General features: G+C 39.6%; 1 protein-coding gene across 3 annotated transcripts in view; it reads right to left on the minus strand.

Moving 5' to 3' along the window:
* Positions 1 to 14,620, minus strand: part of RIC1 (RIC1 homolog, RAB6A GEF complex partner 1) — a 70,881-nt gene that overhangs the window by 26,039 nt on the left and 30,222 nt on the right. For all 3 annotated transcript variants that reach the window (XM_042449297.1, XM_042449298.1, XM_042449296.1), the window contains exons 8-10: positions 11,300 to 11,388; positions 5,881 to 6,025; positions 3,432 to 3,480 (exon numbers count right to left, since the gene is read on the minus strand). In XM_042449297.1, coding sequence (XP_042305231.1) covers positions 3,432 to 3,480; positions 5,881 to 6,025; positions 11,300 to 11,388 — 283 coding nt within the window. The remainder of the gene's footprint in view (positions 1 to 3,431; positions 3,481 to 5,880; positions 6,026 to 11,299; positions 11,389 to 14,620) is intronic.

Consider the following 14,620-nt stretch of genomic DNA (forward strand, 5'->3'; position numbering starts at 1 on the left):
TTTGCCCACCAATACCACCTGAACTTGGACAGGTTCTATTCCCAGCTTGGCCATGAAACCCACTGGGTGACCTTGGACAAGTCACACACTCTCAGACTCAGAGGAAGGCAATGGCAAATCTCCTTTGAACAAACCTTGCCATGAAAATCCCATGATAGTTCGCCTTCAGTTTGCCATAAATCGGAAACAACTTGAAGGCACACAACAACGAACCACCTGAACTGAGAACAACCACATTGTTACAAAATGCAGTATTGAGACTAACACTGTTGTAATGTTTTCTCCTGTATGATTTTTAACAGCTTTGCTTGATGTAGAAACCAGCGAAGCTTTGAAATCTTGCAACATGTATTTTGTGCATTTTGGTTGATCAATAAAGGTATCACTGGCCTGTTACAGACTGCCCAAATAAAGCTGCTTCGGGTCTCTTTGGAGGTATGCTGTTTAAATGATGCATGCATCCTAAGAATCTGGAGGCTGCACCAAAGCTGCACTCCAGTGCTTAGGAATGGAGTGTGGCTTTGGCGCGACCTCCGGACTCATAGGACCCATGCATCATTTAAATAGCATCCCTCCAAAGAGACCCGAAGCAGCTTTATTTGGGCAGTCTGTAACAGGCCACTATTTTGTGGATTTTGTATGTTATTGTACATCAGTAGGTGATTGCATAACCCATGGTCAATGCAGAAGCAGCAATTAACAAGATTCATTCATACTCCACTTGGGACTAAACTGGATTTAGTCTCCAGTGGCCTGATTGGTCCCAAAAGCAGGTGAAGTCCTATCACTTTGCTCAAATGGGTCATAAGAAGGTATAAGGCTATAGTGTTCAGTTAAAAGTTTGCTTAGTGAAGAAAAAAATGAGGTATAAACATCAACAAGTGTAAATTATCCAACAGAATTTTTGAATAAACAGTTGACTTTACAGAATTTGTAGTTTAAAAAAATCTGCCTAACCTAAAAAGCCAGTTCACATGTTCCTAATTTTGAATGGGTAACTGAATGGTAAAAAAGACAATATTAGTTATGTGGAAATTTTTATCCAGTCTGTCCAAGTATGTTCTGATCGGCAAACCCCTCTGAACAAATTCTGCCAAGAAAACCCTGTGACAGGTTTGCAATAAGTCAGAAATGACTTGAATGCACACAACAACAACCATCCCATCTTGAAGCTGCCCAGGCTTGTGTACTTGTCAGAAGAAAGTCTATTCAGTATTGAATGAAACCTGATACGCAGATAAAATCTCTCCTTTTAGAGAAATCCTATTTTTGGATAAAGTATTAAATAACATTCTCCTTTTTAATAAGAATGTCACACAGTGGCTGAATCTGTTGGTGACTTATGCATGCTGAAAATCCCCTATAAAAATAGTTGAACACTTTTGTCTGAAGCAGAATATCTACATTTGTTTCAAGGTTGCTGAAGTGGAACTATGCATACAGTGCTGTTGCACACTGGATTGTGCAAAGGCTACATATTCAATACAAGGACTGCATAGTTCAATCAACTAGTAACTCGACATGAAGAGATTTATACCATGCTACCCTGATATAGGAGTTTTATCAATATATTGCATTTTGATATTATATTTTACTCACAATGCATATTATAATAAAAAGGCAAATGAATACTAATTTTTGCCAGTACAAAACTAAAAATTAATTCTTCTGTGATCAGCAAAAAACAGTTAGGTGGTAGCCAAACTGATCTGGACTTATAGATTGATAACACTCAAGAAAATATCATAACATGTCAAAAAGCTTTGCCTCACCATCACCTCAACTCAGCAATTATAAGACCTCACCCTCCACCCTTTCAGCTAAAGAAAATGATCAAGATGGTCACAAAATATAAACATCACTCTCTACTACTACATGGCAAGCCTTTATGAATCTGAATGTCTCCTCCTGGCTATTTACAGTAATGGCAGCAACCTGAAAACTGAACATTTTAACATTAAAACTGTAAAATAATATTGGAATAATGTGGGCAAAATTAAGATTATTTATTAATTTATTTAATTCATTTTTATCCTTCCTTTCTCCCAATAATGGGACTCAAGACAGCCAACAACATATTTAAAACAATAAAAATTAAAAACAATACAAAAACATTAATGAAAATATAGACCTAACATTTAAAAATGTTAGACAATTTATATAGTTAAAATATTAAACATTAAAAATATTAAAAATCCCTAAAAGACTATATACAAATCTTTAAAAAGCACCACGCAGTATTAAAAGCCTAGTCAGTTTGTAAAAGACTGATGGCTGAAAAAGAACATGAAAGGGGACATGGCTTCTCTAGCAAGTGAGTTCCAGAGTCTGGGGGAAACCACAGAGAAGGCCCTTTTCCTTGTTCCAAACAAGACTGAGAAGGTGGTGGAACAGAGAAAAGGTCTGTTTTGGGAGTGCACAAAAACATGTTGGGCTTTTGAAGAAAAAATACACTGGGCTTTTTAAGAATAAATTCAGACCATCAACAAGCATGTGGAGACTAGTTTCCTTTTTTGTTGGCACCTAATACATGCTTTTCAGTATTTATTTCTGGGGAGAGCGAACAGGGGGCCTTTCCAGACTATCTTAAAGCTCTAATAGGCTCATAAAAGGAGGTTTTAGTTGTTAACTGCCCTCGAGTTGATCTCAACCCATGGTGACCCTGTGGATGAGACATCATCAAGACCCCCTGTCCTCCACTGCTCTGCTTGGTGCCTGCAAATTTATACCCATGACCCCTTTTATAAAGTCCATCTATCTAGCATGCAACCTTCCTCTTTCTACTTCCTTCCACCTTTCCACCTTTCCTAGTTTTATTGTTTTTTGCAATGAGTTGTGCTATCTCATGTGTCCAAAGTATGACAGCCTTAGTTTTATCATCTTAGTTTCCAAGGAGATTTCTGGCTTGATTTGATCTAGGATCCATTTGTTTGTTGGCTGTTCAGGTTATACCCAGCATTCTTCTCCAGCACCACATTTCAAATGAATTGATTTCCCTCCTATTTTCTTTCTGAACTGTCCAGCTCTCACATCTATTCAGGGTAATAGGGAAAACAATGGCTTGTACAATTCTGACTTTTGTATTCAGTTGTGTATCTTTGCATTTTAGAATCTTTTCTAGTTCTTTCATAGGCTCTCCCCATACAAAATGAGATATGGTTTTTCAAATAACCTGGACCCAAGCTGTATAGGGCTTTACAGGTCAAAACCAGCACTTTGAATAATACCCCAAAACAGACTGGCAGCCAGTGGAGCTGCTACAAGAAGGGAGCTGTGTGTTAACAATCTGGCTGAAGCTCTTTGGGCCAATTGAAGATTCTGAGCACTTTTCAAAGGCAGCCTCATATAGAGCACATTACAGTAATCCAAACAGGATTTATTTGCCTTTTCTTGTACATCCATGTGCAAAGAGTAGGTTGAACAGTGCTTACCATAGAGCTGATCTTTAGAGGGTCTTTTTTGGTACCATCAGATTGATGACTAAAACAAAAAAATGCAAAAACAATAACATTAGATTGAAAGTAGATATTAACATTTAACAAGATGCAGGGTCCAGCACAGAATTTCTGCTCATACTCCTATAACACAAGGGCACGCTAATCACAATAAAGACTTGCCCCTCCTTATTTCCAAATCCATCCTTTTCAGTAAGGCATATTAAAATGAAGACAAAGTCCTGTCTGTAAAACACTACAAATTTCTTATTCTGTTTTCTGATATTATGTCAAACATGCAAATATAACCTACCCTTCATGTGCATGTGCACACACAAATAACATCAATCAGTCTGGTGATGATTTGCAAAAAGAAATGTTTTCTATAATAAATCAAGATTTAAAAACTAATGTGCCAAATTTAACCTTCCCAATAGCAACAGAGAGATTGGGCAAAGAGCCATCAGGAAAAGTTCTGTAGCCACAGATACATTCCTATCCTATACCTAGAAAGTAGAAAAACCTAGGAGAGTTACATCTTCCAACAACAGGTGACAAAATATCTGGTCTCCTACAGAAACTTCATACAATCAAGCAGAGGCTGAAATATGGGCAACAGAGATACAAGCTGCTCTAGGACATTAAATTTAATTACGTGAAATGTTTACAAATATAGTTGGCTCTCCATATTCATGGCCTTGAGACTCAGTTTCGATTATTCACGAGGTCAAGATCGCTAATGTGGGCATTCCTCCTCCCTTTCCCTGCCCAATCCCTGTCCGATCTCTCCTTGGGAAGCTCAGGGAGAGATCTGGGAGGCGAAGGCAGGAGGTGTCTTGCCCTCTCCCCCAAACCCTTCTACTCCCCAACCCTTTGCCTGGGCGGCCCAAGAAGAGGATCAGGGAGGAGAAGAGTCTCAGAGGGGCCAAGGCATCTCTTGCCTTCTCTTCCCCGATCCTCTCCTTGGTATGCTCAGGGAAAGGATCGAGGAGGAAAAAGGTCTCGGAGGGGCCAAGGCACCTCTTGCCCTCTCCTCCTCAATCCTCTCCTTGGGATGCCCAGGGAAAGGATTGAGGAGACAAAGGGTCTCAGAGGGGCCAAGGCACCTCTTCTCTTCCCCGATCCTCTCTTTGGGATGCCCAGGGAAAGAATCGAGGAGGAAAAGGGTCTCAGAGGGGCCAAGGCACCTCTTGCCTTCTCCTCCCTGATCCTCTCGTTGGGATGCCGAAGGAAAGAATAGGGAGGAGAAGAGGCATGCAGCCAATTAAAGAGGCAGGAGGGTGGGGGAAAAAGGAGCGTGCAGAGCTGTTCCTCTTCCCAACACACCCTTCCCTTTAACTGGCTTCTGAGTGGGGGTGGAGATATTCGTGGTTTTTCCATATTTGTGAGGGTCTCATTCTGCTAACCCCTGCAAATATGGAGGGAGAACTGTATAAGCTATATAGGAAATGTAGCAGGATTCAGAAACAGGTTTTGTGCTGGGCCTCATAGCAAGCCTCACTATGATTGTATGTACAGTGCTGTATAAATTTACAGCGCTTTATAAATAAAGGTTAATAATAATATGGAGTTTATCAGACAAGGGAAATTGGAAGTATAATCCAATGGCAATCTGAACACAATCATGGGGTTTAATGTTATAATAATAATAATAATAATAATAATAATAATAATAATTTGTTTTATTTATATACCGCTATTCCAAAGATCATAGCGGTGAACAGCAAGTAAGCTAATTTGCCCCCAACAGTCTGGGTACTCATTTTAGCGACCTTGGAAGGATGCAAGCCTGAGTCGAGCTTGGGCCCTTTTGCTGGTCTTGAACTCGCAACCTTGTGGTTTTGAGTGAATGGATGCAGTACAGGCATTTAACCATTGCGCCACCAGGGGCGTGATAACCCACTACACACAAATTTGGGCAATGGGAAGTTAGTCCGAATGCAATCATGTGGTTTCACATTATTGTGTGACAGACTGCCACACACAAATTCGGGCAATGGCATGCTATTTTTGGGCAATGGGAAGCCAGTTCAAACGCAATGCACATTCACGTAATTGTGCTAAACTAGCTACTTTAAGTGAATGCGTTCTGGCCCCACTTTCTTTTCATTCAAATTTAAAAGAAATTCATCCCGTTTGATAAACTCCTAAGACATTAGCCACTTTGATTCCCTTATTGGGGGAGAAGCAGGATAAATATAAATTGAAATAAAATAAGTGCAAGAGGTTGTTCTAATAGAAACAAATATAGCTTAACATATTGTAAGGAGAATTTTAACAGACCATTCAAAAAGCGTTGTCAAATGATTGTTAAGACACGATTCTTTATATACATTCATTTGATAAACTGTAGCAATTGTTTCATGCTTAAGTAAGCAGCTGATCAAGAGATGAGGTATTTTCCTGTACTTCCTCTGTTTAAAAATAATATGTTTAAAATACTTACGCGAAGTCTCCTCCTAGAGTACAGATAAGCTGAGCACCAAATACACTCCATAAGGAAAGACCTCCACACTCCCAGGTCACCATAACAACGCAGTTATCAGGAGACCATCTGATAAGTTTAACAGCTCCTGTTTTGTTCCAAATATCTATTTAAAAAGCAAAAGAAATATCAACAACCAAAAAGCTAGCACTGGTTCTTTGACCAGGGGGACAATGTAATCTGCTGAAGGTGTAAATGGAAGAGTTCCATAAGTTCAGCAATCTTACCCCTGCCCCATGGGCACAGCTGCACACAGGCAACATCAAGAGTCAGCAGGATAAATGGGACAGACATGTGTCTCATATCCTCATCATGTTCTCTTTCTTGCCTTTAGCAAAATGATTCAAGTTCTAAAGCATGCATAACTTCTTTGAGCTGAATGGCAGGGTGTCAGGCACAGGTATCCTTTGCCCTGACAAATGGCCCTCCTGCAGCCTGTACATGCATGCCCATGAACATGCTTAAGCAAGGGATGCAAGAAAGCTTCCCTCCTCCATCTGTACTGAACTCCATTGTGTAAGATGTACAGGTATTAAAAAGTTCGGTGTATCTGATATTATACATCAATAGCCTAGCTGTGGTAGCTAAACACCAAAAGGGAGCAGTATATGCATAGCTATCATACTACAATTCTGAATTTGTAAAACTCTACATTTTGCTTAAACATTCCTTTGTTGCTGTTGTGCCTTCAAGTCATTTCTGACTTATGGCTACCCTAAAACAAACCTGTTGTTATGCCTTCAAGTCATTTCCAACTTGTGGCTACCCTAAGGCAAATGGGGTTTTCGGGGGCTGAGAGTTATGTGACTCACCCAAGATCACCCAGGAGATTTTCATGGCCCAGCAGGGAATCAAACTCCAATCTCCAGAGTCCTAATCGTATGCTCAAACAATGGTGACACAAAGGCTCTCAAACATTCCTTACACCAAATAAATAGAATATTATGGAAATTTTTGAAAGCTATGTGTCTACATAAAAGAGAAATAATGTAGAGGAAAGCTATACAGTATTGGATGGGTCCTATGGGGCTTATTTCTTGCACTGCAGCCCCTCCCTGGTTCAAAATTTTTAAATTATTATTTTTATGCAGTGTGTAATATGGCACATGGGTCAGCAGTTCAAAAGAAACAACAAACCTTATTACTGGATAACAGCTGGTTCTCGGCTCAGTTCTAGAGGCTTGCTGGATCCCTGCCTCAATTCCTTTCAGGTTAGTAAAGGCACTTGGAACAGCATGAACAGTTTACAGCTGCCCCCTGGTTATCTTTGATTTATGTAATCAACTCTTAGTCAGCACACTGTCCTGGACAGCATAAAGAGATTTGCATGATATGCTTGATCTAAAAACAGCGGTGTTGGGTACAATTTTTCCCTCCTAGTAACACGTCACTTCATGTATATTTTTAGGACCAAAAAAAATCAATATGTATATCTAAATAAATATAAATAGTAAAAGTAAATTACTAAAGCATTTGTTGTTAATTGCCCTCAAATCAATCCCAACTCATGGTAACCCTATGGAATAGACAGCTCCAATGTCCCCTATCCTCCACTGCTCTGTTTAGTTCCTGCAAATTCATTCATTCATTGGGTCCCTCCGGGGAGAAAGGAGGCATACAAATTAGATAAATAAATAAAATAAATAAATTTCCATGGCCTCCCTGATGTAAGTTCATTCATCTGGCATGCAGTCTTCCTCTCTTTCTACTACCCTCTATTTTTCCTAGTGTCGTTATCTTTTCTAGAGATCTATGCCTTCTAACAATGTGGCCAACCTCAATTTGATCATCTTGGCTTCCAAGGGGATTTCAGGCTGGATCCGTCCAAGGACCCATTTGTTTGTCTTTTTGGCTGTCCATGGTATCTTCAGCACTCTTCTCCAGCACATCTCAAATGAGTGGATTTTCTTTCTGTCTGCTATTCTTACTGTCCAGGTCTCACATCCGTACATGATGTGAGAATGGGGAATACAATGGCTTACACAATTCTGACTTTAGTGCTCAGATGTACAGTGGGACCTCAATATCCACAGGGGATACACACATCCCGCAGATACAAAAATCTGCATATGTTCAAGTTCTGTTGTCCCCAATGGTGGTGTGTGTACATGGCAACACTGCCATTAGGGACAATGTGACTTCATGAAGCAGGTGCCAGGGGACTTTACAGGAGACAAAGAGCCGAAGTTCTCCTCTTCCCAGAAGTTGGCCTCTTCTTCCCCCGGGGGTTTAGGTGGCGGCAGCGGCGGTGGTTCCCAGCTTATCATCCCTCCCTTGGGTGGTTGAGGGGCGCCAACCAGGCCAGGGTGCAGTTGACCAAGAATGGGGAGTCCACTTTCTAGAAAGCCAAGTCCTACCCAGTGTTGTTACAGGTGCTGCCACGGCCACTTTCCTCCTCCTCTTGCTTGCAATCGCTCCCACCGCCCAAGAAGAGGAGCTTCTGCTGGAGGAAGCATGGCCACTTCCAGTCCTGCAGGCAACTGCCTCGATCAGCAGAAGCTGTTCTTCTTGGGCAGCAGGAGTGACTACAAAAAGGAAGAGGAAGAGGATGACAAGGAGCACTGCATTGGAGTTCACAGTTTTGTTTTCCATATTTATTGGCACATATTGGTTAGCACTAGAGTTGCTTCTGTTTGTGTGCACTGTAACACTTCTGTTAGAATATCATCTGTTCCTGATGATTTATTTTTCCCAATCTCCCTTAATGCCTCTTCCACTTCACTTTATAGAATTTGGGGTTCATCTTCATACTGTTTTTCACTCTATATGTCGTTTATTTTCCCATCTCTTTTATTTAACTCTTCTGGGTATTGCATCTTTTTATTTCTTCTTGATCTTGTACTATGCTCTTTTTCTTGTCATCGAACATTCTGACCCTTGGTTTGAACTTCCCTTTGAGTTCCTGGATTTTGTGAAAGAGGTCTCTCGATCTTGCTTTTTTGTTATTGTCTCTTATTTCTCTGCATTGATCATTATAATAGTCCTTTTTATCCTTTCACACTAGACACTGCACAACTGTGTGCATGGTTCTAGTTTTGTTTCTATCTTCATGTACTTTTGCTTCTTTCCTTTACTGTATGTAGTGTCTCATCTATCATCCATTGTTTCTACATTCTTCCTTGATTATGTCCTTGGCTTCTGCTCATAGTTCTTCAGGTTCTCGATCAATGATACTTAATAGTGAAAATCTATTTCTTACATTGTCAGTAAATTCTGAAACATATTGGATCAGAATGTTTCTAGAGTTTTATGGCAGTACTGGATAAATGTAAAACGCTGTGCAATTATCTGACTCAAAATGTATCTTCTTTATTATGTGCACCCTTTCTCTCAGAGTAGGGCTGACAGCAGCTTCCAGAAATAGCAAATTAAAAACATCCCGTTCCTGTTCATTTTTGCTCGCTCTCCTCAAGTATTGTCATGTTATATCTTCTATTTCTTGTGTTACTATGTCTAGATTCCAATTCATACTTCTCACGTTCCAGGTTCCATAATAAATTAAATAAATAAATTGTTTATTTATAAACCGCTTTTCCCAAGATCAAAGTGGTGTACAGTATAGAGGCAAATACAATACAAAACAAATGACACATCAAAAATGCACAACAATATCCATTAATTCCACAAATATTGGCTAAAAACATTCCACATTATTAAAATCACAATTATAAAAACTTACATCATCAAACAGTAAGGGGAGGGAAACTTTGTTACAAGGAGTTGGGAGGGTAGGCTTGTAGGAAGAGGTAAGTTTTTAATGCCTTTTTAAAGACTTCCACCATTCCACTAAGGCGGATCTCTTCGGGTAAGGCTTGCCTTGAGCAGCTTCAGACTTGCCTTTTGCCTCTGAACACATCAAAAGGTGAATGTCCTTTCAGTCTCAGCTAACTCCATTACTACTCACATTTGTACTTTACTCTAACCCATTAGCTCCCCGAGTACATCCTGGCACTATTACTTGTTTCATGTTGGACTGTCTCATCATAGGGTTTCCACAGTAAAAGGTTTTCAAAAGGGAGTTTACCAAGCCTCCTGCTGTCTAATACTAACAAGTGGCACCACTGCGCCACGTGTCACCCAGAGAATCTCTGCTAGTATCACTCTCTATTACTGTTGCTCAGTAGCTGTTTCATTTATATTACTGTTAGTATGGTAGCAATGACAAAGTTTTTTGTCCACTACTGTTTCAGTTATATTACAGTCAATACAGGAGCAATGAGATGGCTGATTATTCACTACTACTGCTGGTCAGTTGCTGTGTCATACACACATACATACATACCTAAACATATTCAACTGACTTCCGAATTATCCCTTTTCTGTCCTAAAGCAAGACATAGTATTCAAGAGATATAATTAGAATGTCTGAATATTGTAACTGACACTGTTTCCATACTTGGCTGTTGGTCCTCTAAATATCCTAGTGAGAGCCAATGTGGGGTAATGGTTTGACCATTGGACTATGACTCCAGAGACCAGGGTTCAAATACCCACTCAGCCATGGAAGCCCCGCTGGGTGACCTTGGGGAGGCCTCATTCTTCCTGCCTCTGAGGTAGGCAAAGGCAAATCCCGTCTAAGCAAATCTTGCCAAGAGAATGCAGTGATAAGGTCGCTTTTTATGACCCAGTAATAGGGTTGCCTCTTTAGAGACAGCTGAGGGCCAGGAAAAGAGTGAGAAGTCCCACCCTCAGAGGGCGCAAGTCCCACCCCTGGCACCAGGTAGCCTCCAGTGCCTGAAAAACTTTTAGTTGGGGCATGCGGCCCCGAAAAGGTTTGCACCACTGTTATAGATGAAGGGTGAGCCAGCATGATATAGTGGTTTCAGCACACGACTATTACTGGAGATCAGAGTTCAAATTCCTATTTGGCCATGGAAACCTGTGTGGCCTTGGGCAAATCATACTCTCTCAACCTCAAAAAAAGGTAAAAGGCAAGCCCTCTCTGAACAAATCTTACTAAGGAAATCCCATTATAGGTTTGTCTTATGGTCACCATAAACCAAAACAACTTGAAGGCACACAACAACAACAAGAGATGAAGGGCAATATTTTAAATAAATATGACTCATTTTGTTTCTTTTTTAAAATCTTGTAATAATCTTTAAAGTGCTGAAACATTAATATTTAAAACTTTATCTATTATCCATACACAGACTGTAAAAATTAAAAAGGGGGAGGAAAAAACACAGTGTCTACACATGCAGCAACATGAAACATACATGATGAGATCTATCAACATTACTGAATAGGTGGTGTATTATTTAGGGCAGCTTGCATTATCACCTGATTTATTTGCCAGATCATTAATTTTGAATTAGAATGAGCTATATCCAGAAAGAAATCTATAACTCCACATCAGTTTTCATGTGACTGGGCTTACCAGGATACTGTTTGGGTGTTAGCTCCAGTTTATGAGACAGCTGCATGGCGCCTGTAGAACTATCTATTGTATAAACTTGCACTGAACCACTGCAAAAGAATACAGTTTGTTAACACTTAGAATTTTGTAGTTTCCAAGCCAAAAACAGACAAAATCCAAATTCTCAGTTATAAAGTTAGTTCATGGGCAAAAAATACATTTGATAGAACAAAAGAAAATGTAATCCTGTTTTTTAAAAAACAGAGGCCCTACTGCACTCAACTGATAAATAAATAAGCATACAATAACGTTGTTAAGCTGGCTTGCTTGTTTATGCATTTATTTGTTTCTATCGCACCTTCTCCTTCCAATATGCAGGTGCCCTAACTGGCTTAACAAGACCAAAAGGCACATAGGCATCACTGAAATAAATTAAAAACCATCCCTAAAACATCAAAAAGCAACCGATTAAATCTGATATACCCCAAGAAGGCAGAACTAATAGCTTAGGTCCAAAACACACTGCAGAAATAATCCAACTGAGACTGCTTTAACTTCCCTGGCTCAGTGCTAGGGAATTCTTGGGAACTGTAGTTTTGTGAGGCATTTAGCCTTCTCTGTCAGTCCCGCAATGAACTACAATTGCCAAGATTCCCTAGAACTGAGTCAAGACAATTAAAGCTGTCTCAAAGCGGATTATTTCTGCAGTATGTTTTGGACCTTAGATGTGGGAAACAGAGGGCCCTTCAGCAACAACAAAACATTAGCAAAACAGAATATTTTATTCTACATACTGGGTTCCACAGTGGAAAAAGTCCTCTCATGAGCCACCACTACATGCACAGGATTTATATCTTAGAGCAAGCAGACGTGTGGGGAGGATCCTTTAGATATTTTAGCCTTAAAATCATTTAGTGATTTAAAAACCACCAACATCCTGAACTGAGCCTTAAAACAGACTAGCAGCCAATACAGCTGGTGCAACAAAAGAGACTGATGATTCCCAAACTTGACGCAGGTTAAAATCCTAATGCAGTATTCTTCACTAGTTAAAAGGACCTTTACAGTGTTTAGAAGCAACTCCTTGTATACTAAAATATATACGACCAAGACCTGATCTAACTCTTCTAGGAATTGGCAGAACTGGGATACTAGCTGAAGATGAGCAGAAGTATTCCAAGACAGTAGACAAGATTCCTGAATAGGACTTCCAAGGGAAAAAAACGATTTCTTAAAAGTGTGAAGTCAAAGGTTTTCATGGCTGGCATCCATAGTATTTTGTGGGTTTTTCGGGCTATGTGGCCATGTTCTAGAAGAGTTTCTTCCTGACGTTTCACCAGCATTTGTAGCTGGCATCTAAAACTGTGCCAAGCAATCTACCACCAAAATGATCCAAGTGGGTCATATAATCAATAGGCATGAAAAGCCATGAAGCAATCCAGCAGTATGAATACATTCCTCTATCTTGTTTCCAGCATAGATAATCAACCCAATAGTAAAGCAAAACACATATTAGTCTCAAAGCTGGGATGAGTGTTAGACTGAAAAGATAATCCAATCTGCAACTGAAAGTCATATCTTGCCATAAGCATGTTCTCAAAATGATCTTACTGAATGACAATCTCACAACATTGAAACTGAACCAATGAAAAAAAAAGGAAAATTTTCTAATTACCATAAAATGTCACAGTTTGCTCCCAGTTCCTTAAACCTAGCTTCAGTTGTAAATCTGGACTGTTGTAAGCCTAAATTAATTAGAAACTAAAGTACTAAGGACAAAAAGATCATGGGCAACAAGGGTGTAGGTCAGCAGATTCTATAACTCAGAAGTCACTCTCTCTCTCTCTCTCTCTCTCTCTCTCTGTGTGTGTGTGTGTAAAAGTAACCATGACCTTCCATCTAAAGAATGTATGTATAACCAATTTCTCCTGCAATTGGCTTAATTAAACTAGTGTTCTTTGACTTGGAAGACATGGTTGTTTTTTATTCTGCAAATAAAGCCAGAACAAGATCTAAAAACATTCTGATGTTTTATTAAGTTGAAAAAAATAGTGAAGTGAGAAGTATTAATTAAAATGTAACTACTTTGACTGAAGACACAAATCACCAATTTATACTGACCTGTCAAAATGTATGCTAGTCAGACTGAAAGCTAATAAAAAAAATCCTTAAAAGCTTAATACAGGTGTTTCCCCTCTGGCATTCTCAAAATTTACAGATCAAGCGAAGCGGAGTGTAACGTATTTGATTTCCCCTCTTCAACTCTTGCCTATTCCTCTAGGGAATACTTACATTTCTTTCTATTACCTTCCATTTTTGCTAGCATCATTGCCTTTTCTAATGATTCCTTTTTTTGCATGATGTGGCCAAAGTACAGCATGCTCAATTTAGTCATCTTGGCTTCCAGGGTCAGTTCAAGTTTGATCTATCCTAGAACTCATTTTTTGTCTTCCTGGCCATCCATAATATCCTCAGCACTCATCTCCAGCATCAAACCTCAAGTGAGTTAGGTTTTTTACTGTCGGCTTTTTAAAATATCCAGCTCTCATATCTGTACATGGTGATGGGGTATATAATGGCTTGGACAATCCTCACTTTACTGTTATGTCTTTACATTTTATTATCTTGTCCAATTCTTTCACAGCTGCCCTTCCCAATCCTAGTCTTCTTATTTCTTGGCTGAAGTTGCTGTTCTGATCAATATTTGATTCAAGGCATGGGAACTCTTTGACTCTTTTGATGCTCTTATTATCTAGGATGAATTCTTGTAGATCTTCAGTGGTCATTATTTTCAGTAAGTCATACGATAGTAAGCCTACCTTGGCACTTTCTTCCTTGCCCTTCTTCAGTAATTGATCCAGGTTTTTGTTATTTCTGCTAGTAGTATTATGGCCTCTGAGTCTAAGCCTGTTCTGCATGCAATATTTTCTGCATACAGGTTGACTAAACAGGGTGATAGTATGCAGCCTTGCCTGACCCCAACTGGGAACCATTCTGTTTCTCCATATTCAGTTCTGATGGTGACCTCTTGTCTTGAGTTATAGGTTATGGAGCAATACAATCAAGTGTAGTGGCACTCCCATTTCTTTGAGAGCATCCCATTGCTTTTCATTATCTATGACAACAAATGCTTTGTTTTAGTCAATATGTAGATTTTCTTCTGAAATTCTCTGGTGCACTTCATTAGCCATCATGTTTGCTATGTGATCCCTAGTGCCTCTTCCTTTCCTCAATCCAGCTTGCACCTCAGGGGTTTCTCACTCCATGTATCGTCTTTGCTGCAGAATTTTGAGTATGACTTTGCCTGCATAGAAAATTAGTGTGACTGCAAAAAGATATGAA

The sequence above is a fragment of the Sceloporus undulatus genome, chromosome 2 (assembly GCF_019175285.1).
Source record: "Sceloporus undulatus isolate JIND9_A2432 ecotype Alabama chromosome 2, SceUnd_v1.1, whole genome shotgun sequence".
NCBI classification, from domain to species: domain Eukaryota; kingdom Metazoa; phylum Chordata; class Lepidosauria; order Squamata; family Phrynosomatidae; genus Sceloporus; species Sceloporus undulatus.